The sequence below is a fragment of the Passer domesticus genome, chromosome 3 (assembly GCF_036417665.1).
Source record: "Passer domesticus isolate bPasDom1 chromosome 3, bPasDom1.hap1, whole genome shotgun sequence".
NCBI classification, from domain to species: Eukaryota; Metazoa; Chordata; class Aves; order Passeriformes; family Passeridae; genus Passer; species Passer domesticus.
The window spans coordinates 97,744,520-97,767,642 of NC_087476.1; the positions used below are offsets into that span (position 1 = coordinate 97,744,520).

General features: G+C 42.7%; 1 protein-coding gene and 1 long non-coding RNA gene across 4 annotated transcripts in view; one reads left to right on the forward strand and one right to left on the reverse strand.

Moving 5' to 3' along the window:
- Positions 1-6,004: 6,004 nt before the first annotated feature.
- LOC135297230 (uncharacterized) lies at positions 6,005-12,847 on the reverse strand. Of its 3 annotated transcripts, XR_010359273.1 has the most exons (4): positions 12,701-12,845; positions 10,439-12,025; positions 9,784-9,910; positions 6,005-8,592 (listed from the first exon to the last, which is right to left on the reverse strand). It is a non-coding gene; the product is annotated as an uncharacterized LOC135297230 (long non-coding RNA). The 3 variants fall into 3 exon arrangements; XR_010359272.1 differs by having other exon boundaries at positions 9,784-12,025; positions 12,701-12,847; XR_010359274.1 differs by lacking the exon at positions 12,701-12,845 and adding an exon at positions 12,129-12,279 and having other exon boundaries at positions 9,784-12,025.
- Positions 12,511-23,123, forward strand: part of KCNK5 (potassium two pore domain channel subfamily K member 5) — a 34,701-nt gene continuing 24,088 nt past the window's right edge. The window contains exon 1 of the mRNA XM_064414550.1: positions 12,511-12,860. Coding sequence (XP_064270620.1) covers positions 12,675-12,860 — 186 coding nt within the window. The 5' untranslated portion in view covers positions 12,511-12,674. The remainder of the gene's footprint in view (positions 12,861-23,123) is intronic.

Here is a 23,123-nt window from a genome sequence, read left to right on the forward strand (position 1 = left end):
TTTAATAATAAATTATTTGGAGACTATTAGGTAAAGGAAATATTTACCATATTCTATCATTACATTAATTCAAAGAGCTTCTGACAGTGCATTTTTGAGCCGAATCTGCTCTGCACTTCAGAACAGGGCAAAAGCCTTTTCAGACCATGATTATTTTGTACTACTTCCAACTTCCTGAAATATATTCTGTCCACAGCTGAAGAGTTCCTGATGAATCCAGCTAGTTTGAATCTAAGAGTGCTTGAGTTTATGATGTTGTTATCTGTGCAAATGTGCAGACCTACAAGGTCAAAGTTCAGTATTTCAAGCAGTTTATCTTCACACACATACTTGTCCTCAGCTTTCTTAAGCATATTATTTAAAGCATTTTAAACAAAAATTATTACAACCCCTGCACTCAGAACTATTTTTTCTACATTTTCACCTAGAGTGATATCTTGCACACACTATTTTGTAATAAACAACCACAACAACAGAGGATAAGTGAGTTGACAACAGAGATGGGTCTGCTCCAAAACTCCAGTTCTGAATGTATCTGAACGTCAGCAAGTTCAAAAAGAAGTGAGTGCAATGAAACTCAGCCCATTTCTGTGATACAAATTCATTATCACCTGGGGCATTTGCATTTACTTCTCTGACAGACAATTTAAAATTGAAGCAGGGGCTGGGAGGAGCATCCTGCTAGCATAGAAAAGAGACCCGGTGGTTTAGAGACAGAACTGGTGGTTCCTCTTTTCCTTGCTGGTTGTAGGGGCACTCTTCATGCCACTGCTCCTCCTTCCTTCAGCTGGTGCCATGAGACTTCCTCTCCTCTTCCACACTTCTGCAACTGCTGACACCCTTCCCTTCTGAGAGTACAGAGCTGCAGTTTCTGTCCTTGAACAGAAGAACAGAAGTGCTTTTCAGAATTTGGCTGCAACACACAGCAACCTAAAGAACTTGTATATTCTCTGGCCTTCTTGCTATAATTTTTGGGGTTTTTTTATTTCCTTAACATATGCTAATTCACTGATAATTTCAATGTTTTTCTAGGGGAAAGGACACATTTGCCTTGTGAAGAAGCTACAAGGAGCTCTATACAACAGATTCTCCTAACAGAATTCTCTAATCAGGCATGCACAAACCAATCTTTCAGCAATAAGACACAAGACACTCCATTTTTAGGACTTGAGCTGATCTGGTAGACAGAAACTGAAGGCTGACAGGTTACAACACTTTGTCAAGCCAAATAATACCCAAGAAATACATAGTTCACTGGATGGAATTTCTCTGTTCTAAACGGGGAAGTTAGCCTTGGTCAGTATTTCTGCAGTTATAAAGGCAATGACATGATCCTTTGGTAATGCCAAGAGAAGTCCTGCTGAGCCTAAGGCAGTTTGAGTGTGATTCCCTCTGCTGCCACTCTTCCACTTCCAGTAGCATCCTCCTGCGCCCATCCCTGCAGTAGCACCACCCTCCTGTGCCCATCCCTGCAGTAGCTCCATCCTCCTGTGCCCATCCCTGCAGTAGCTCCATCCTCCTGTGCCCATCCCTGTGCCCATCCCTGCAGTAGCTCCATCCTCCTGTGCCCATCCCTGCAGTACCTCCATCCTCCTGTGCCCATCCCTGCAGTAGCACCACCCTCCTGTGCCCATCCCTGCAGTAGCACCACCCTCCTGTGCCCATTCCTGCAGTAGCTCCATCCTCCTGTGCCCATCCCTGCAGTAGCTCCATCCTCCTGTGCCCATCCCTGCACTAGCACCACCCTCCTGTGCCCATCCCTGCAGTAGCACCACCCTCCTGTGCCCATCCCTGCAGTAGCACCACCCTCCTGTGCCCATCCCTGCAGTACCTCCATCCTCCTGTGCCCATCCCTGCAGTAGCTCCATCCTCCTGTGCCCATCCCTGTGCCCATCCCTGCAGTAGCACCATCCTCCTGTGCCCATCCCTGCAGTAGCTCCATCCTCCTGTGCCCATCCCTGCAGTAGCTCCATCTTCCTGTGCCCATTCCTGCAGTAGCTCCATCCTCCTGTGCCCATCCCTGCAGCAGCACCATCCTCCTGTGCCCATCCCTGCAGTAGCAATCCCCAAGGTAAGAGCCATTGCCAGAACTGTGGCTGTGGAGAGGAAGATCTTCAGCCCGGGGCTGGAGCAGGTGGAGGAGAACCTGCAGGGGCCAGCATTCAAAGCAGCTTTGTTGGGCAGCACGCACCTGCCAGCAGTGGCATGCCCTGTGCATCTCCTCCGTGCATGATCCGACATGCCCAGTGTCAGAGCAGGATCAGGAGCTGAGATGTGGGCATGCATTCTCAAGCAATGATTCCCTCTGACCTCCTCCCCTCTCACGTGATGCAATCACTCGAGAGTCTCGATGTTCCAGGCTTTTGACAGTTCAGAGGTCTGCAAAGGGTTGAGCCAGACTTGTTTTGTATTGCAGCTGAAATACATCTGGGACAATGGTTAAAAGGAGACCTGTCTGTCTGCAAGAGTTGGAGGATTTTAGAGGTTTGGATGGCTTCTGTCCATCTCCTACATAAATGGAATGTCTCAAAGAGTAATTGGGCTGTCTCTTTTCCAATCAGAGGCTTGCTGCTTTTTACTTGTCTTATTCCAATACACTATTTTTTAAGCAACATATTTGGTTCAGCCAGTGCACTTGGGAGCCTTCACCCATGTCCTCACAGCCCCTGTGCTCAGCTGAGCTCTTTCACAGCACAGCAATGCCCTGTGCCAGGCACCATCTATGACACAATGCTCTATTGACTATCACTTAGACAGACACTTAAGCAGGAATATTTCTGAATAGAAACTGCACTGCTCAAGTATAAAAAACATATGGAGATAGACCACTCAAATAGGACAGAGTGGCGCTGTAAAACCTTTCCCTTTCCCCCATATTACTTGCAACCTTTATGCTTTATCTTTATAGTTCAGTAGGCAGAAGGGCATTTGTGGTCCTTTCCAGAAGGAGAAGAAGAAAAAAAAATACCCTAACTCTTCCCAAGTAATCTTTCATTTTCTTTACTCAAAATTTGCCTATGTGCAGAAGTGTAACAAGAGTTATTTCCCACTTAGAGCCAACATGAGCATTAAGTAGAAGTCAGGTGTTGTAGAAACCATGTGCTGGCTTTGTACACAGGGTTGAAATTCACTCAGTATTGTGCACAGTCCTTCAGGGAGAAAGTCAGTACAAGGAATAAAAAATATCCCTGTTCTAGTAATTTCTATACTGTTATTACAGTAACAGTATTACTATTGTTATCCTATATATGTATCCGACTCCACTGTCTTCCCTGTTGGCCCAGCTAGTGTTGGTATTACAGCAGAGGCAGCTTATCCAGCTGGAAAACAAGCTGGCTGCAGGACCAGCCATAGAGAAGATACCATGAGAAGAACCAGGGTATGAGAAACTGCCAGAGCTCAATGGGAATAAGTTATGTGCCTAAATCTGTCCCAAGAAGAACAATAAATTTTTCGAGTTTGGAGGACTTTGTATTGCAGAGGACTTCATAGCTCAGCTTTGTGAATGTGACTGTTTCAGCTGAGGGCTTTGCATGTCACAGGTGGCCCATGTTGGTTTCAGTGTTTTTTTACAGGTGCCTAAAAGAGGATTTGTCAGTTCTGATAAATTGTCTCCCATATGTGAGACAATACTTAGTGCTACAGAAAGATATGTCCTTTTGTGCTGTGCATTCCAGTTCATGTGTAACCTCCTACAATCAGTTTTACCTACCTTACCAACACAGAATTTGCATCGTTTTAAGAAATAAAAATGTACTGGGAGCTATGGCTGTGTAATATCTGCCTTTCTGTGGAGCTGAATTTAAAAGTTGGATCAGGTGTGCTGGAATCTCTTCTTCTACCCAGTCTGTTTAAAAACAGGCATAAATGGTGTAAAGAGACTGACCAAAAAAGGCAGAGAACTGGATATGCAGCTTTGAAATTAGTTCAGGAGAATATCAGAGTCATTCTTTCCATTGTTATTTGAACACACTCATTACTGCACAGTACAGTGTATTCCTTGGAAAATGAGTGCATATGGGGGAACAGATTGGACAGTGTTACAGTCTAAAGTTATTTGCTATTCACTCTGCAAGGTACAACTGAAAACATAATTCACTGCAGAGACTAACTGAAAGGTGCATATTGCTTGTGTGTGCATTGGCAAGCTGTCAAGGTGCTGTTGTAAGCTCTTCCCTACCCCTGCTCCCTGGTCCTGAAGTGGGTACTCAATTGTCCTGAAAAGCCTGTGCTGAACTGCAAAAGTCACATATGAAAAGACCACAAGATTATTTGATCTGCCTCCTTAGCAGTGCTAGATCCCATATTTTATATTATTCATGGCCTTTTTACTTTTTCCTATTTTTCTCTCTCTGCACCACTGTTTGAAGATATTCAATCCTTCTATTCACACAGGACCAAATTCAAGCTTTATGTCTAAAGCACGATCAGTGTAAACTATATTAGATTGCTAACATGGAGAACTGCCAGACTCAAAGGAATTCTCCACACAGTGGGGACCATAAGGAAAGGTTCAGATTTGAATTGCATCTTAAAACTTGCGATGTCTGTTCTAAAACAGATGAGTTTGCATCAAGGTTGAATGGAGAAAAAACACTATAGTTCAGTCACCCCAGACAGGAAAGCCAACTTTTTTTCTGGAAAATAAAAATGATAGCTGGATTATATGTTGCTGGAGTATCAGTGTAGCCCTGTTGCCCACAACATGGCTAGCAAAGGCCTCCCATGGCAGCACAACACTTCTGTAGGCTCCATCCCATACTTTCTTCCAGTGGCAACAGCAGCCTCCCCACTGTGTCTTGTCAGTGAGGCACCACAGCAGCTTTTCCCACTCTTCTGTACTATTAGTAGATATCAAAATCCCCTCTCTTCTTTACCTATGAACCCAAACAATGTCCTTATCACACTGCTCTGCTAACAACTGTCAGATTTCCACACATTGTCACGATAACAGATATTCCAATTGTAATCTTCCCATGTTTTCCAAGCAGCATGTCCTACAAGCAGTCCAGGTATAAACAGAGGTAAAGGAATTTAATCTCTCTAAATGTCATACAAGGCATTTGTACACTCTGATAGCTGCAAAAAAACCCTCACTTCCCGCTGCTGAGAATAGATAGTTGTTAGTTAAGGTATAATTGTGTAACTAGGGCTTTTCTCAGCATTAGAAGGAAATTTGGGAGGCATGTCTTCAGTTGACACATGCAGGATTAATGATCTTGTCCAAAGTGCTTGTAAAAGACTAGTGTTGAGACAAGCCCAGAACTAAATGAGGCCTCCTTTATTAAGCAAGGCTGCTGTATTTGCGCTAGGCAGTACAGCAGAAGAAAGACTTCTCCAACAGCTCATTTATTTATCTGGCTTAGGCATTACTTATTTGTCATGTTTTAATAGCTCTGTGTCGATTATCAGTTCCTTTAGTCAAAATGGAAGTTGCATTGTCATTTGTTTATAACAGACACACATTGAAAAAAACATACAACACAGTTAATGTCAACTGGCAGGTTCTGGCCACTTCTCTCTAGTGAAACGAGCAGTTTCTTCAATCCAGCTATAGAAAATTATGGTTTTGGTAGGGTAGAGGCAAATCTGTGATCTGTTGTAGACCTAGTACAATAATTTCAGCAAGGCAGCCCAAGCTTGTCCATGTGCTTGTGACACAGTGGCAGCAATGCAAGATTGTAAGCTCCAGACTACTTTTAGACTTATCTTGGGAAAGGGGGAGTGAAGGGTGAGGGAGTGTAGTTTCTGCAGGACACATTTCTGCACTGAGATATGGGCTGTGGTAATCAAATCTCTCTTAGGAAAATTAAGGGCTTCAGGCTTCTTGGTATATTGCCAGGGTAACCTTTACTTGGACAAAATGCTGCTGCTCCTCCTTCCCCTGTGAAAATTTCATCACAAAAGATGATGATGCAAATTGCTTTATAGGAACATGGACACACCTTTATTAACTCTGATTGCCACTGAATTGCAAAAGTTTGGGGGTAAGAGTAGGGAGTAGTGAAGCAAGGGTAGAATATGAAGCAGGCTCCCCAGCCTGGAGTCTTTATTGTTACAAGTACCCACAGTCAGTGAGAGTTCATGGCTGCTTAGCTGGATGAGCATTTGCAGATTGGTCCCATTATTTGCATACATTTCCTTGTTCCAAAGAAATCTTGCAAAAAAACACATGCAGGGAAAGCACTACATTTTCTGTCTTGACTGAAGCAATGCCATCTGCAGAGTTCACCCATCTGCTTATTGACTTGATTTTATAAACTAAATGAACTAGCCCATTTAGTTTTTATTTCCTCCTCCTCCCCTTTTTTGCCTCTCTTTGGCAAAAGAAATAACTAATATTCAAAGGAAATGAGTTGTGAAAACTCTAACAGGCTGATAACGATTAGTTTCTATAACCCATGTTGGCAATGCAGTATTCCCTGGGGATGAACAAAAAAGTTTGGTATGTTCACCTCTGTTTGGATGGCCTTAGAGAGCACCAGAGCCCTTTATCTTGATGGAGTCAGTGTTCCCTCCCCCATATTCTCTCTCTGCCCCAGCAGCTGAGAGATTTTTGCGGATGCACAGGTACAGTTAGGAGTTGTCTATTCTTACACTCTGTGCCCTCCCTCAACTCTGCTTCTTGCCAGACCTCCCCGAAACCTCTTTGTTGACACCACTGTGTGTCTGACCTGAGTTACCAGGACTTCCCCGTGAGCTCCCAAAGGAGATCAGCAACATGGGCAATTTGAGACTGCTTCCATTCACTCACTGCTTCTTCAGTTTCCCTGGACTCTGTTCCAGTTGTGAGACAGAATGATGAACAGAGCACTACTGAGGTGCTACACAACACGAGGAAAGCATCCAGCATCCGACTTGCTTTTCCACCTCAGTCATGGGTTATCTTGCAATTGGCTGTGACCATGCATGCACACATCCCTACAAAGTCACTGAGAGCCAGGAGCATGGTGTTCACCATGAGACCTGGAAGTTAGGACTTGCAGGCAGCTTCTCTGCTTAGAGCAGTGACAACAGTCCTGCTGTTGACCGAAGCACCATTCCAGGTGGACTTTTCCCTGATGCTCTAACCCAGTCACTTTTGTGCCAAGTTACCTCCCAAAAGTCATATCTGCAAGTCACCTGGATTTGCTTGCTACTTTTACACTGAATTTTGGCTTGTGGGAGGCACCACTGAAAGGCAGTAACACTAAAATCCTCCAAACTCTCTTGACACCTCTCCTGATGATGGTCTAGGAGGGTACAAAGCTTAAGTTAAAAGCCACTAATAGCTTTGCAAGCCCTTCACTTGGAGGACAGCTGTGGGAGTTAGTGCTCAGCCTTTGCTGTCTTTTTTCCCTGGTACCACATGTGATGGAGGAGGGATCACAAAGAACCATGTGACAGGCTAAGGGGCTGTGGAGATTGTGCCTGGAGCTCTTGTCTTCTTCCAAAACCCCTTTAAACACATAAGGCAGAGGCACATGCATAGAGACCACATGGGCCATGACCCTTCTTTCATTCCAGGACACCAAGCAGAAAAGCAACTCATGTCCATAGAAAACAAAAATCTTAAAAATCCATACTCCTTTAACTGCATGCAGCCAACTCTTTCACTTACTTACTCAATCTTTTATTTCCCTAGATAAGACCCAATCTAACCTCACAAGCTGTTGCTGCAGGGTTTGGAACTGGAGAACAGATGATAAAAATATGATAATTTTCAATGTTTTTTTTCGGTCTATAGCTGTCTTCATTTGTTATCCACGAGGCTCTATTCACCCAAGAGGGGAAAAAAAAGCTGCCATCAACCTTCCCTCTGCTTTTCCACTGCCAAAATTAATGTGCAGACTTTTTCTTCTATAAAGGGGAGAGTTAGGTGAGAACAGCTCTTCCGACACGTTGACTAACAAAACGTGAGTGCTACACACCGTGCATGGAAGGGAGCCCAGTTTGGATTTGGGAGCTGCACAGTCACATACAAGGCCCTTCATTGCACAACCTGGCACACAGAAACACAGCTGTGCAACCCAGCTGGGAAATGGGGGAGGCTAACAGCTCCTTGAATTCCCCTCTGTAACCCAGCACTGCCACATTCAGGCAGTAACACTGGGGAAAGTATGCACTGCATGACACCAGACTGATAAGAGTTAAATTAAACTGGTTTGGGAAACGAGTCTCAGGACCATGGGTAAACATTCATCCATATTACTACACACAAATAAAATTTAATTCCTTCTTAATGACCCAAAAATAAGACTTGACAGTGATGTTTTATCTAACAAAATAACAGATTGTTGCATATTCACTGGCTCTGTTACCATGGCGCTCAGCTATCCTTGAGCATATTATCTAGAAGAGTAATGTCCTCCGGGTATCATGGTGGTAAAAGCCAGCCCAGGACTGACATTGTACGAGTCGGTCTTTTTTTGTAGAGCTGTATTCTGAAATGCTTAGATCACTGACATGAATGTCAGCATGAAGGACTGCCACAAAGCTTCTGGCACTACCAGTGAGGTCATGGTAGAACAGAAAGAGAAGGCCAGAGTATTTATTTTAAAATATTTTGAAGGAAAAATGTTTAGTCATCCAGGATGGCTGGGGAATGGATGGCTGAGGAACAAGGCAGTCAAGGAAACACATGCAAAAAAACTGTTGAAATACATAGGCTTCTTCCTGATACCTAGGCTTCTTCCTGATGAAGACATTTCTCTCGAGCACTGCAGGTACCTCAGTGAAAAACAGATGATCCAAATGCATATTTTTCCTTGAACATATTACAGCCATTCCACACAGGTATTGTACTCATCACCAGTTATTCATTAAGCAGCATGACTAACATCTGTCATGTGGTGTTTGTTCACTCATTATCTGTCCATGGGTAAAGAAGTCTGTTGCAGTGGTATGCAGGTTGTTTTGGTAAAGGTTTTTATTATTTTTATTATGATTTACTATGTGTTACTGTACATTCAGAACATAAAATGTGCTTTTGTAAATACTTAAGCCAAAAGGTATGAACAATCCCATTGAGAATTTTTGAACTTTCCACAAATGCCTCATATAAAATTCTGCATCATCTGCAGACCACCCTTACCCTCTCAGTGTGCACTGGACTGCATCAAAGAACCAAAACTGCTCAAGATAGTCAGACAGGGCACCCCTCAACTTAGTTAAACCATCCAAGGCTGGATGCATAACACTTGAAGGCAACATTGGAGGTGTCTAAATTTCAACATTAAAAAAAGTAAATGAAAGATGCAGAGTTGACAGGCATTGAGAACAGTCATCAACCAGCCAAAAATAGGCTCATAAGTGAAAAATGGCAGAGGCTTGAAGAGAGGCCCATAGTTCATGCCCTGTGTAACATGCAGTCTTTGCCACTACATGACAGGTTTCTTTTGCCCAAATAATGTCTTTTACTTGCTCCATCTAAAACATTTTCTGACATTTAGTCATTCATTCCAGGCTGCCCTAGGAAACATCTGTACAGCAAATGTGTCTTAGACATACAGCTTGGATGAAAGAGATTTCCTTTTGGACTGGACAGCCTGAAATAATGTCCTATGCAAATAATACAAATGATTGATACTTGTGGTATTGCTCACCACAGTGCTTTCTGCTGTTTCTCCCTTGATTTTTAATGAGATTTAAAAGCCTGTGAGTGAATAACCCCAGTCTTTTGATTAACTTAGCTAGCATGAAAAGCTGGGGGGCCTATGTGGCAGGTGCTGTGGGTTGACAATAGGGGTACTGTTTAATCCAAGGGAAACAAAGAGGAGAAAAAAGCCATGAATAAAAGGATACAGGAGCTTTTCTGAGGTCAGGAGAAGCATTTTAGATCAGGAGGTGAAAAGAGAGGCCAGCTACACAAAACATTCCTTCTTGCCACACTACTTGGCCAGCAACATGAAAGTATACCTTGTAATTTGTTCTGCAAAAGACAATGGAATCAAAGTGAAATATCTTAAGTACCTGAAGTTTGTTGATACTCAGTGGATCACCTCTGCTTGCAGGAGTAGCTGGTTATGGTTCCTTGGGGAATAAACTATTCTTCTGGATGTTGCTCCTTACCAGGCTCACCTCTTTTAAACCCAGAGAAACACAAGGAGACAGTCTAACAAGTGCAATAGCATTTCAACACAGGGAAAAATGGTATGTGATTTACAGGCTTGTTTGTTTTTAAATATGGACTGACTCAGTTACTGAGAGTACTAATTATGCAATCAGTGATTGGGAGTTTAGAGTGGAAAGTAGAAATGTTGAATCAAAATCACAAACAAATTTTCTGTAAAATGCCTGAAAGTGTTTTTGCTCTTGTCGGTGCTCTGCAACTGCAGTGGGTTCAGGGTCATTCATGTAATTCCTTGTGTCTTTAAGATACTGTTTCAATGTATAAATGGGTCTTTAGAGACTTAAAGACAGATGGAGAAGAATACAGTTTCAAAATTTAATTAAATACCTTCCAGTTACGAAGCACAGATGTTCAGGGTCAGGAACACACAAATGCAGCATTGCTGTAATGTGTCAGGCTACTGCTGCTGCTGTCGGAATAACCTAACCACTTGCAGGTGACTCAGAAGGTGCAAGAGCACGAAAAGGAAAGCTATATCATAATTTGCCTACTGAAAATTCTTCAATTCTTTCAGTCACTTGCCATAAGTACTTATAGACAATTTTTTAAAATCAGCGGGTGAGACAACGACAGATGCTCACATTATTAATTTGTGGCCAATGGCTTTTCAAGTTTTGCAAAGGTCTTGGGCCAAGTGATAACACCTGGGAATAATTTTCATGTGGTAATTGTGTATCATGGAATTCTTCTTTTCATTTTAATTAAAAGGAAATTACAGACTTTCAACTTCATGAAGCATCCCCCATTTTTCCCTTAATATAAAAAATTAGCGTAGTTTACAACATTTCAAAAATGTTTATTATGATGCTTTTTTTCCTTCCTATTCCCACTAATATATATAAATTAATTTTTTTAACTACTGCAGTTTGAAAATCCTTTTTTCTTTTTAATGCTTCCTTTAAATAACTGGAAAATCCCATGCAAACACTGATCACTTAATGTGCTTGTGGATTTTGTGGTTTCTCCAGTCCTGCTTTTAGGCTACTAGGAACCTCTTGCGGATGTGTTTTTATTGAGCACTATATACATTAGTAGAAGGACTGCTTAAGGACCATGTGATTTCCCGGGGGAAATATCAGATGAGTATCCATTGGACCTGATTCAGTTTTATATAGGTATTTCTAACCAATGCATGTTCCTATGCCTTATATGTACACTCCTTTTTGTTTTCTCACACTCTCTTGCATATTTTCTACCTCTCTCCTTTGTGTTTCCCATTCTCATCCATTCCTCCTCTTCCCATTTGAACAATGTCTGCACAGGCTTATCTCAGCCTTTTAGCTTGTGTACTCCAACTGAGTACCTATACACCCCAAATCTCCTGGTATTGATCCAGTTGATATGAACTACTCTACTTTTTGAGCGTTTACTTCCTGTTGTGGGGGCTGAAGGAGAAACAGAACAACTTACCCTCACAAAAATGATGTTTGTAAGATGAACCGTGTCCACACCAGAAGCACTTTACAAGTGTGCATAACTGACCCATTTAACCCCATTTCCAGCCTCATTGGAACAGGGAGGGGCCAGGGCTTGTGCGTGGCTGTAAGCAGCGCTTGGAGAAGGCTCCACAAACAGGGTAAGCTTCAAGGGAGCTTCAGGCTTGAAGATGTTTTGAGCATCTTATGGAAAATCACTACCCAGTGTTCCCCCCTCCCTCCCAAACACACAGACAGGGACATAGCGTATTTATTGAGGGTACCAAAGGCATGAAAGAAAGGGAGATGCAGTTTCTGCTCCTAACGATCTGCAATGCCCACGTGTGGACGTCTCAGGGAAGGGGTGAAATGTGCGGACGGACATCTTTTCTCCTCAAAGCTCCTGCTCAGCTTGCCCCCGTGCTTCCACGCATCCAGGGCAAGCCACACACCTCATTTCACAGCCTCCCGGCGTCGAAAACGAGGAGTTCCGCTGAACCTGCCGGCATGAGGGAACAAGTAAAATAAAACTGAGCGACGTTACCCCTTCTCTGGGGAAAACACAGAGGAACGCACGGACGGCTGCAGACGCAGCGACCAACCGCGCTCAGGGGGAAGAGGCCGGGGCCGGGCTGCCCTCTCGGCCCCACACCGCTCCCGGCAGGCAGGGCGGGAAGAACGGAGGTGGGGGCCCCGCTCCCCTTCCCCCGGGCGGCCCCTCGGGGGCCAGCGATGGCGATGGCCGGAGCCCACCGCCGCGGGGACCGCCCGGCCCCGGCCGGGCCGCGGGCCGGGACCCCCGCCGCAGCCCGGCGGCAGCGCCGCATGCGCGGGCGGGGGGGAAGAGAGGAAGCGGGAGAGCACCAGATTCAAATCGCTGATTCTGAAGGGAGGGGAGAAAAGTAGGAGAAGGAGACAGCCCGGGGGAGTGGAGCGCTGTGGAGGAGGGAGGGAGAGGGAGGAGGAGGAGAAGAAGAGAGTGGGTGGAGAGTGTAGAAGACTCTAAGGGAACGCGGCAGAAACCGGGAGAGGAGGCACGGCAGACGGCCGGGGTAGGCGGAGGTGTCAGGGGAAGGACAGGGCGCCTTTGGGCACCCACCCCGGCTCGCCCACCCGCCCGCCCGCCCGCGCTGCCTACCGCCAGCACCATGGTGGACAGGGGCCCCTTGCTGACCTCGGCCATCATCTTCTACCTGTCCATTGGGGCGGCGATCTTCGAGGTGCTGGAGGAGCCCCACTGGCGCTCGGCTACCGACAACTATAAGCGGCAGAAGACGGAGCTGCTCAAGCAGTTCCCTTGCCTGGGCCAAGAGGGTCTGGACAGGATCCTGCAGGTACAGCAAACGCCGCCGGGGCGGGGAGCGGGGCTGGGGCCGGGGGTGCCGGCAGCAGCAGGTGCTGCCGGGCGCCCTGGAGCGGAAAACCCCGCGGCCGTGGGCAGGCGGGCTGAGGAACCAGCCGCGACCCGGCACAGCCCGACCGCGTCTGTGCCTTCACAAAGCCCGGTGCCGAAAAACTGTCCCTCGAGCGGCAGCGGAGGGAAACCTCTTAATCGTTCCTAACTGCTTAATGACAGAGCCTTAAAATGGGTCCGCGTTGCCTTCTCTTTCCCTGTGCGTGCTAAAGGAGCCGGGGGTTGATTTCCAGCGGGCCGGCCCAGAGGTGCCGTCCGGAGTGCGCTCCCGCCCTCCGCTCAACCCGGCGCCGTGAATGCGTCTCTTGTTTTAGCACCCACGGTGGTTCCTTCTGCCTCAATGGATGTTGTGTTAAGAGGAAGATGAAGCAAAATGTCTCGATCCTCTTGTGTTTGGTCTGATTTTCTTCCCTTTATCTTTTTTCTTTTTGTTTCTCCCCTTACTAAATGCCTGGGGGTCCCGCAGGGTGACTCGGGGAGAGGGTGCACGGCTCGCATGGGGGGATGCTCGCAACTCCTGCGCTCTTATACTTTAGGAGACTGACTTTTTTCCAAGCCATAAGGAGTTGATAATCGTCCTGTCTCGCTCATCGGGCAGAATCTTGTTCAAACCTAATTATTAATCGATAGCGTGTATTAAACCCGAGAGCAATATAAACTTAGTGCATTCTTACGGACGTGGAATCCGTTAAAATGTGGTAAGCAGTAGTGAGCTATGAAACACAGGCTGCCCAGATATGTGGGGCTCCAGTGGTGAGAGTGAGCCATTTGGGACTTTAATTTCAGAAATATTTATACCGAGTAGATTTTCTGTTCATTATGTTTGGATTTTTATAAAATTACTTTATTTTCAAATTCACTAAAAGTCGATTGAAATGCTCAAATTTAGAAGAACGGCAAAGTGGCTCATTAGTTTTCTTGGTGTAATCGATACTGTGCAAGCTTGGAAGAGTATAGACTCTTTATCCTAAAAGTTTGTGGTTAAAAGTTCCCTTTCTTCGGTTGGTGGCTTCCTTCTGTCTGCTTCAGATAGCAGAGCTTTCTGGTCGCAGTGTCCTTATTGTTCCCATCTTAGTGCCTTGTTAAGTGTCTGTGGCATTTAGTGGAACAGGTGGGTAGAGGCTTGAAGGACTAGAAAGAACTATAAAGAGATGTTGGAAAATTAAAGACATGTTATGTGTTTGGAGTATGTTTTTGCTGTTCTGGAGTCTTAATGAAGTCTTGCTCTTAGTTTATATCCCAAACCTGTTTTAATGTCCTCAAGGAAAAAAGCATTGTTTGGATTGGGATGTGCCTGGCACGCTTAACTTGCTGCAGACATAATGCAGAATCTACATTCTACCTCAATTTATTATGAAAATTATGTTGGTATGAGGGAATCATTAACGGGGTTTTATGTTTGGTTATTTTTTCCCATGATGCGTATCACAATGAGTGCTGAAGTGGCAGAAAGTTGGGGTTTTTTTGGTTTTGGGTTTTTTTTCCTTAAAATACAAGATGATAATGAAAAAACGTGGAGGGCCTTTCCTCTTCAATGCATTAGCCCCTGATGATAATATTATACGTGGTTTGAGGTTTCCCTCTGCACTTCTTCCAATCCTATCCTACTTTCCATGTCCAGTCTTGCTAGTCTGATGATCCCACATAGATATTCTGTTGTCATCCTAAGTTCAGGTTAGCTCAAATGTAAATTATTTTATTTCACTTTTATTGGTAACTGCAAACTCTACTGCCTGCTCTCTTTTAGACTTGTAGTTTTGTGTCTGTTCGTATTCAACTTCTATGTAAGAAGTTATGGGAAAGAGAAGAGTGTCATAACTGACAGAGGACAATGGCAGGGTGAAATCTAACCTAGCTGAAGCTAACTGATGAGTGGGGACAGTGGGAATGATGTAAGGACATCAGGATTCTGTCCTGTAAAGTATGTACAAATAGTCTTTGTAGTTGTCCCTTCTCAGCCACACAGTGCCGCTTCTGTTGTGTTCTGCCGAATCTTTAAAGCATTGCTAGCATCTCTTTCACAAATCCTGATCATCCTCTTCTCTTGTTAAACCCCCGCATTTATTCTCTATTCACAGCCAGAATGTCGTTGATTTGAAAAATGGCCTTTTTACAACTCCCCACCCATCCTCATCCCCACTTCTGTCTTGTTCCTCTGAGCCTCTTCCTCTAGCTTCTTCCAAGGACTCCCTAAACTTGTTCTTGGGATTTTGCGTGGTTTAACTCGTTTTTCTGCTGTTGTCCTTTTTTAAAATAGGTGATTTCATCTTGGAGGCTTTTCTTTCACTCTGTTTTTGGTACCCACTGATACTCGTGTGACTTTACAGAGCCATGTTGAGCTTTGCTGTTACTTCTCTGATGTTCTATTTAAGACCCCCATTTAAAACATACTGGATAAAGTTCTTCAGCAAATATCACCAACTGCAGAATTTTAAATGGCTGTTGGTAAAATGCAAGGATGCCAAGAAATGTTCAAGTTGAACTAACAATACCAATTTTGTTTCCAGAAGCAGCCTGAAAGGTGACAAGGACTGACTTATTCAGAGACGGGTCTCTCTGCTGCCCTTGTTCCCCACCCAGGTTAGCTCGTGTGTTCCTTTGAGCCTAATGCTAGCTGTAAGTGCAATGGAAACTGTGTGGAATGACTACAAAGCCAGATCTGTGCCGTTGATCTTGAGCACTTAAAAAGACAAGCAGGTTATCAGTACAGATTCTTAGCTCAGGTACAGACCAGCATCTCTGTACCGACAGTTTGACTGATTATTAAGTGTGCTGTATTTGGTCAAATGCTGTCTAAAGTTTATATTCTGTAATAAAAATTTCACAGTGTATTGCAGTAGAAATACACCACAATAAATGTTTACTGAAATGTGTTTAACACACTTGCAGAAATTTACAAGCCGAGTATTGTAGGATATGCAAAAAAGAAAGCTTTTTCCCTCCATCCTGAGAAATCCTTAAAAATAAACTTGCTTAAAAGCAGCTTTTAGGCGACTCTTGTGTGAAGAATCCATTTGCTTTTGATTGTTGAGAGCACTATACTATTTATCATAACTGTAAGTTATGATAAATAGTAAATACTTAAACACTTCTCAGAGTTACGTTATGTAGACCCTGATTTTAAAGGTGGCTCACCCTGGGCAGTGTATAGGCTGGCTTCTGCCTGTCCATGTTCTTCTGGGTAGAGCTAATTGCTCACGTATAAATGTGGCTGAGATGCCACATTATTCACATTATTTAAGCCTCCAAAGACCCTCAGCCACAACTGTGTATTGACACAAGGGCTGTGTAATCTCCCATCTTTATGTACAATTATTTTGGAACAGAAATGTATCATAACTCTTTGGAATATGTGCAGAAATTAACATTGTTAGTATTAATGTCACTATACCATATTTATCATCATTGTAGGATCTTAAAAGTAGTGTGTAACAGCTTTGTCTGTTGATACAATTCTGTGCCTTGTCGTTGCCACTTGTTTCAGTGGCCCCAAGTCTTGGGACTCTTTAGGAAAGGGCAGCAAAGCAAGGATCCAGTGATGACAAATATAAGGTGATTCAGTCATTTCCCTCTTCTCCAGTTCCTTACTTTTACTCTTTATTGCTCCATGCTGGTTGTGAAACATCAGCTTTAATGATAAAGGAGCTATTCATGCAAGGAGGTGCCCTCTTGACCCTCATGTCTATTCACACACGAGCAAAGGTTTGCCTACACTGGGCCAGGTCTTATTTACCAGGAAATCTTCTACTTGCCCACCAGTCATTGAAAAATGATACTCTTCCCATTGATAAACATCAAGGCTGGTGAAAAGAAAGGGAATCATTTGCAGATGAGTGAAAATGGTTACTTTTAAAACAGCAATAAAATGAAAAGAGAAACTGCTGCCTGTGTTTAAAGGAAGGCAAACATACTGAGTATGAGAAAAAATAGTTGGAGTCTTTATTTGAAAAGCGTACAAGACTCTAAGCAGGCCTGAGATACAACTTTGGAAACCTAAATGTTTAGACTTAAAGCCCAGTGCTGTGAACAAACATTTTAGAAGACTTTTAAGGATGGCTGCTGGAATACACATGGCACATGGTTTATGCTAAAGAAAATAACAGTTAAGTGGATTAATAGTAGTTTCTCCCCTGGTTTTTAAAGTGTCTTCACTTTTCACAAGTACCTGCAGGTGCATTTCCAGGATTTTGGTTTGTGTTTGAAGATGGTGAAGCTTGCTTGGATATTCTTGCTTGAATATTCTTGGAAATTGAGAAAATTTAAGATTATTCTCGATTCTGAACATTGTTTGCCACATTGCTTTAATTTCAAGCTGCTGCCTCAAGGTTTAATCTATGTGCAGTACTTTTGAGAGAGTCTACAAATTAGAAAAACTAAAGTTTTCTTAAAAATTTGGTTTTCAATGCTTTGTTCAACATGTACCAGAGATGATGGCTTTTGCTTAGCCAGTATAGAGTGATTTGTTTTTCAGTGTAAAGTTAATAGGGGCATCTTTTTCATAATATTTTCCCTTTTTTGTGCTCTTCAGGAGATGCATAAATGAGATTCTAGACTTACTTGGGTTTGTTTGTTTGCTCTTTACCATCTTGATCCCTTTCATTGAAGATACTGAATGGATAAATAGGGGACTGAATTAATTATCTGGAATTCCAGTTGATTTGTCTCTTTCAAGGCGAAGCCTTTTTCATAGTCCAAGCAAAGTGAAGCTGAGCATCTTTCAAACAAGGACTGCCAATGAAACAGAGTTATTAACTGTTTCTAATAACCTTCATATAAAATCTTGCAATGTAAATTAAGGCTTATGCATGTGAAATAGGTATTCCTAGATTTTTCAAATTTATATCTTAATTATGCATTGTCTAAATTCAGCAACTATAATTTGAGATGAAAATATAGGACCACTATCCACAGCCAACTAAACTCAGAGTGTGACTTAGTGGTACTGCCACTGCAACATTAGAAAAGAATGGAGGACAGGCAGCACAGAATCATTAGGGTTGGAGGGGACCTCTGAGATCACAGAGTCCAACCTTTGACCAAACACCAACTTGTTAAGTGGACTCTGGCACTGAGTGACATGTCTAGTTGTTTCTTGAATGTCTCCAGTGATGGTGACTCCACCACCTTCCTGGGTAGTCTATTCCAATGCTTAACAGCCCTTTCTGTGAAGAAATTCTGCTGTCCAGCTGTATTACACCACAGCTTTTCTCTGGGTGTTTCTACACAGGAAATCAAATGTAAGCAGGCATGCTTTTCTGTTGTGTTTTCTTTTTTTTTCCTTTTTCCCTGTTTAACCATTAAATTGTTTGAACTTTCTTGGAAAATAGTTAAACAAAGCTGATAGTGCATACACTGCAACTCTACTGATGGAGCAATAGCAATCGATCAGAAGCCATAATTTTTCTGCTATGGGCTTTTCCTTTTTCCTGTTACGAACTTAATCTTTGAGTGTTCCTAGTATGCCGTCTTTCTGTTACCTTAGAACTGAATGTTTGTGTGACCTTACATGTTACCTTCTGCTACTAGGTGTGTTTTTGGCAAGCTCTGCTCTAGAGACCATGGCATGCAAGTAGTTTTGCAGGTTATCAACAGCTTGTTCTCTGCTTTGGTTCGCACTGTATATATGGTTTTTGCAAGATACCTTCTGTAGCCAGTGAAGATACAGTGTAAGGATGAGTTTGTACAGATTTCCTTTTTATAAACAAGTTGTTGTTTTTGCTATGTATTAATAATTAAACACAATGAATTGTTTTGCTTTTGTCTGAATGCTGTTGACTTTCAGAACAGTTGTTTTCCTTGCTGGTAGTGCAATTAGATGTCAATATAATAGTACACAACCCAGAAACAAGCTTGATTACAAGTGAGAGTAAATAATCTGATCAGCTGAGGAGAAAAGGAGAATGCTTTTGCACTTTGAAGCTGTGGATCTGCTGATCACAGTGCCTGTGATTTGCAGAGGTTTTATTTTGCCCTGGCACTTGTTTGATTCTATGGATTGACTACAGAGGCACATGTAGTTAAATATCTTCCTGGAGTAGGTTGGAATAGTAGTGTGTCTTTGGGCTTGCTTTGGTCCAAACTGAGCTCATCACAAACTGAGCCTGCTCTGTAGTGTGTACCAGAATGTGGTAACAGGACGAGTTCCGGGGTTCACTCTTCAGTTAAATCAAAATCCTGAAGTACCACCTGTGATGCTACAGACATCCTCAGGAGAGCCACACTTTGGAGCCGATTGAACTTTTAAAATAAGCATGCAATATGAACTTTGCATTTTTGCTAGCTTTGTCTGCTGAGGGGATGCCTTGGGCTTGAAGGAACTTTGTCTTGCTTTATTGTCTGTCTTGATTCTGTCAGGTCATTCATCAGCACTGCTGGTTCTAGCATTACTAGATCTTTTCTTTAAAACACCAGGCTCTTCAGCAGGGAACTTCAGACTGGCCGTTTGTTTTCTGTGTCCTCCCACCTTACATGATCATGTCTTTTTATTGGGGTTTTTAGTTTTTATTTTGTTTTTTATGTACTTACCAACACCTGAATTGTAGGCAGGAGAGATTGTTCCTAGGCATGTATTGCCCTAGTAGGTCTATTTACAGTCAAATCAGTAGCGAAGTTTGTTTTTTTCCCCTGCATTGTGTTGTGGGAACTCAAGTGGATCAAATACACTCTTGGGTGCAAAATAGCTTCTGGAATGTTTTAAAATCAAAACTCGTACAGAGATTTTCTTAAGAGAAAGAATGTGAGTGATAAAAATGAAGTAGGAAACAAATAATAGGTTGTGTTTCCTTTTCTAACTGTATGTGTATCTGTAGTGTTTCTTACGATGGACCTATCTTTTTTAGCCTCTGTTGTGGGGTCGATTGCTACAGATCAGCCAGTCTGTAGGACTTTATTTCTGCCTTAATGAAAAGGTAGATACAGATCATGATTGAGCAAACTGGCAAATACTAAATTTTTTTCTGTGTCTTGCAAATACTGTGTAAGCATTTTCCAACTGCTGAGAAACAAAACACAGACCTGTATGTCTCTGAGGTGGCAAGAGGTGCAAAAATGTCCCAGTTGGGCCTATCACAGGTCTCTGTATTCTGATACTTGCTAACAACAGTGACAGTTAACATTCATTTGGACTGCAGAGTAAGTCACAAGATTGTCAGATAATGGCAGTGAGTAATAGCTGATGGAACTTGAAAATAATTCTGCAAAGGGTTGTGAAGGTCCCAAGGTAGAAAGCAAAGCCAGATATGATACAGTATTTGTGATGGCCTGGCTAAAATATCAAATTATCAGTGATGACTTTGCTGTGTGACCTCCAAATGCTCATATTGCTGCTCTTCTTTGCTACTCCCAGCCTGCTCCAAATGAGTAAAAAAGCTTTGGAGGAAAGTTGCTCAAGAATCATGTTTGGTCCCTCGCTAGAGATATGGCACTTTATAAGTAGATTGGTTCTGGTCTGTAATGGAAGTGAGGTTGATGAGTCTTCTCCAGGCACCAGAGAAACGGGGGAGGTGTTTGGAGCCAAGCAGCTGAACAAAGAGAAGAGTTTAATCAAGCTCACTGTGATACTGACTTCTCCCTTAGCCTCTCTTGCATTAGTCTGGCTGGAATGCTCAACCTACCACATGCTCAGCTCTTACAGTTGCTGTTAACCAGCTACAGACTGTAACGCAAATATGTTAAAATCAAGTCAAATAGTTGATCTATGATAACCTGCCAGTTAAGGCTTCTGTCTAAGTGGGTGTACGTGACTGCAGAATGACAGAGGGCAATCAGTGCTTGCCTTGTTGGCACAAGGGTTTTTGAAGGGCACTGGAGTTTATGCTTCACTTTTTCTTATTTTTATCAGTGCACTCTGAAAATTTTTCACCTGTGTCACTATCAATTGCCCTTTTAAAATAACCACTTGCTTGCTTCCACCTTTATTCGTGGCTTTTTAGGTAGAAGGCAAGGAAAGTGAGAGAGAGCAAAAAATTTTGAAGTTGCTTCTGTTCAGCAGCGAACCCAGTAGTCGTCTTTATTGTGTCTCTACATTATTTGTTACAGTAATACTAGATTTTCTGGTAGTGTCTTAACTGGATTGTGACTGTAGGATAACACAAAATATTGCTTTTTCATGAAGTTGTTACATAGTCTCTGCAAGGTCCTAAAGCTGTCAACTTGATTAATGAAATGAGAATAGATGTCTTTATCTTATATTTAGGAGAAGTAAAATATAGTTCAAACTTTGAGAGTGCCTTGGCTTTATTTGCATGTTTTAATAATGCTTGTTCAGCTCTCCTACAATTAGACAATTGGTTATTTGGACAGATGTCCTCACAGGTGGCTACTTCTTGTCTCCTAGTGGAGAAACACTGTCATAAAGTAGTTTCACACTAGATATTGAGTAGGTGTTTTCAGCTGAATTCTGTGCATCTTGGAAAAACCGTCTCACTTATTTGAGGCAACTGCAGCTTTTCTGTGGTTTTGTTGACTTCCTTAGATCTTGTATGCGAGCAGCTTTTAAGCTTGAGGGTTCTCTACTTAGAAATGTATGAGTGCTTCCCCTGTCTGAGCTTTGGAGAAGGTACTAGATGCTGCTGAACAGTCACAGATGTCAGTTGCAGGAAATCCGAGCTAGGAAGGAAAAGAGTAGCAGAAGCAACAACTATGGTACTTCTGCCAGTTGATCCCTCTTGCCTTTAATACTGTACTAAAAAGGTGACCAAGTGGTTTGGTTTTCGCCAATCCTCAGGGATGGGACAGTTGAGAAGTGATGGAGCACGGAGTCTGTTTATTACCTCCCACACATCAATGCTGTACATTACTCTTTGCCTGCAATTTGTCTTGTTTTAGCTGTTCAGGGGAAACTTGCAAATGGATGGGAAATTTTGTGAATCTGAAAGTGTGCATGGTAGTTTTAAAGTGGAAATTACTAAGCTTACTTTTTCACTTACTTAAAATCCTTTCTACAAGATACATGCTGCAATTTCTAGTTTACCTGTGGGGTTTGACCAGGACTAGATGTGGTACAGGACTGAAAAGATGATTGGAGAATTATTGAAGCAGTATCTGTTCTGCTTTCTGTCACTTAGTGGTTGGAAGCTCCCTTGGTAAGAAAGCCCCTTCTGTGTGCTTGTTAGTGTAGTGCCAAATGTATTCAAATAGCAGAAGATTGTGTTCCAGTGCAAATGTTGTATATATGGTTTTTAATGTTATACAGTTACTGCAAAAAAAAAAAAAAAAGGGTTGTATATATGCTGACACAACTGTGTTTAATAAATACTCTAATGCATGGCTAGCTTTTAGGAGCAACCTGATGTTATTGCCAGTATAATACACTCAGCCAGCAGAAGAAATAAGCAGGCAAACCAAGCTATTACAGGTCTGAGACTGTCTAGGTCAGACTGTTTCCTAGTCTGTTATCTCAGTTACTGATCACACTCCTTTCTAGCCTGCCGTAACTGTGCCGGCAGATCTCTGTATTTGAAAATTTCCCCAGTCCTCCTCAAAGATCAGTCTTCAGTTAATCTAGTACTGAAGAGATTTATAGCAAGTAATATAAAAACATTTTAGTTCAGATTAAGCCCTGGATAAAGCTAAATACGTAACAGAAGTCTCAAAGCTAAGAGCCTTTCTGTGGAAGGTTTTTTGCCCTTATTAGACCCCTTAAGATAAACCCATTACCTTGCTAGTCATACAAAGCATCCTGTACCTGCTGACATTAGAAGCATGCCTTGCTTTTCTTCCTCCTCCTCCTGCCTGCTACAGGAATGGTATAGGGAGATAGACTGCTGTGGTTGAAGTTATGAAAAGTTTTTGGTTGACCTTGGAAACCCGGTTGTTTTTTTGGCTTAGCAAGGTGGCTTAAGTGAAGGTACTACCCTAAAGACTTTATAGCCAACTGTGTGTCTTTTTCTTGTTCCTGTTTTGTAGTTCAAAAGTCTGCCTAATTCAAAATGTTGTTACAAGTACTCTGATCCATCCAAGTCTGATCACTTTCAGTTTTGTATTTGATGGTGTTGGGACAAGCAAGATTTTTATTCTAGCATGTGTAAACTCACTGAATTGTCAGACAAGTAAGTTGTTAGGATAGGTTGTTAAATATGAAATGAGGTGTGTGATGCTACTAGCATGCTTCAGCAGCAGCCTCTAGCATGTCTTCAGAGAAACAACACCTTTAAAGAGGTATTGAAATTTGGGGATGAAATAC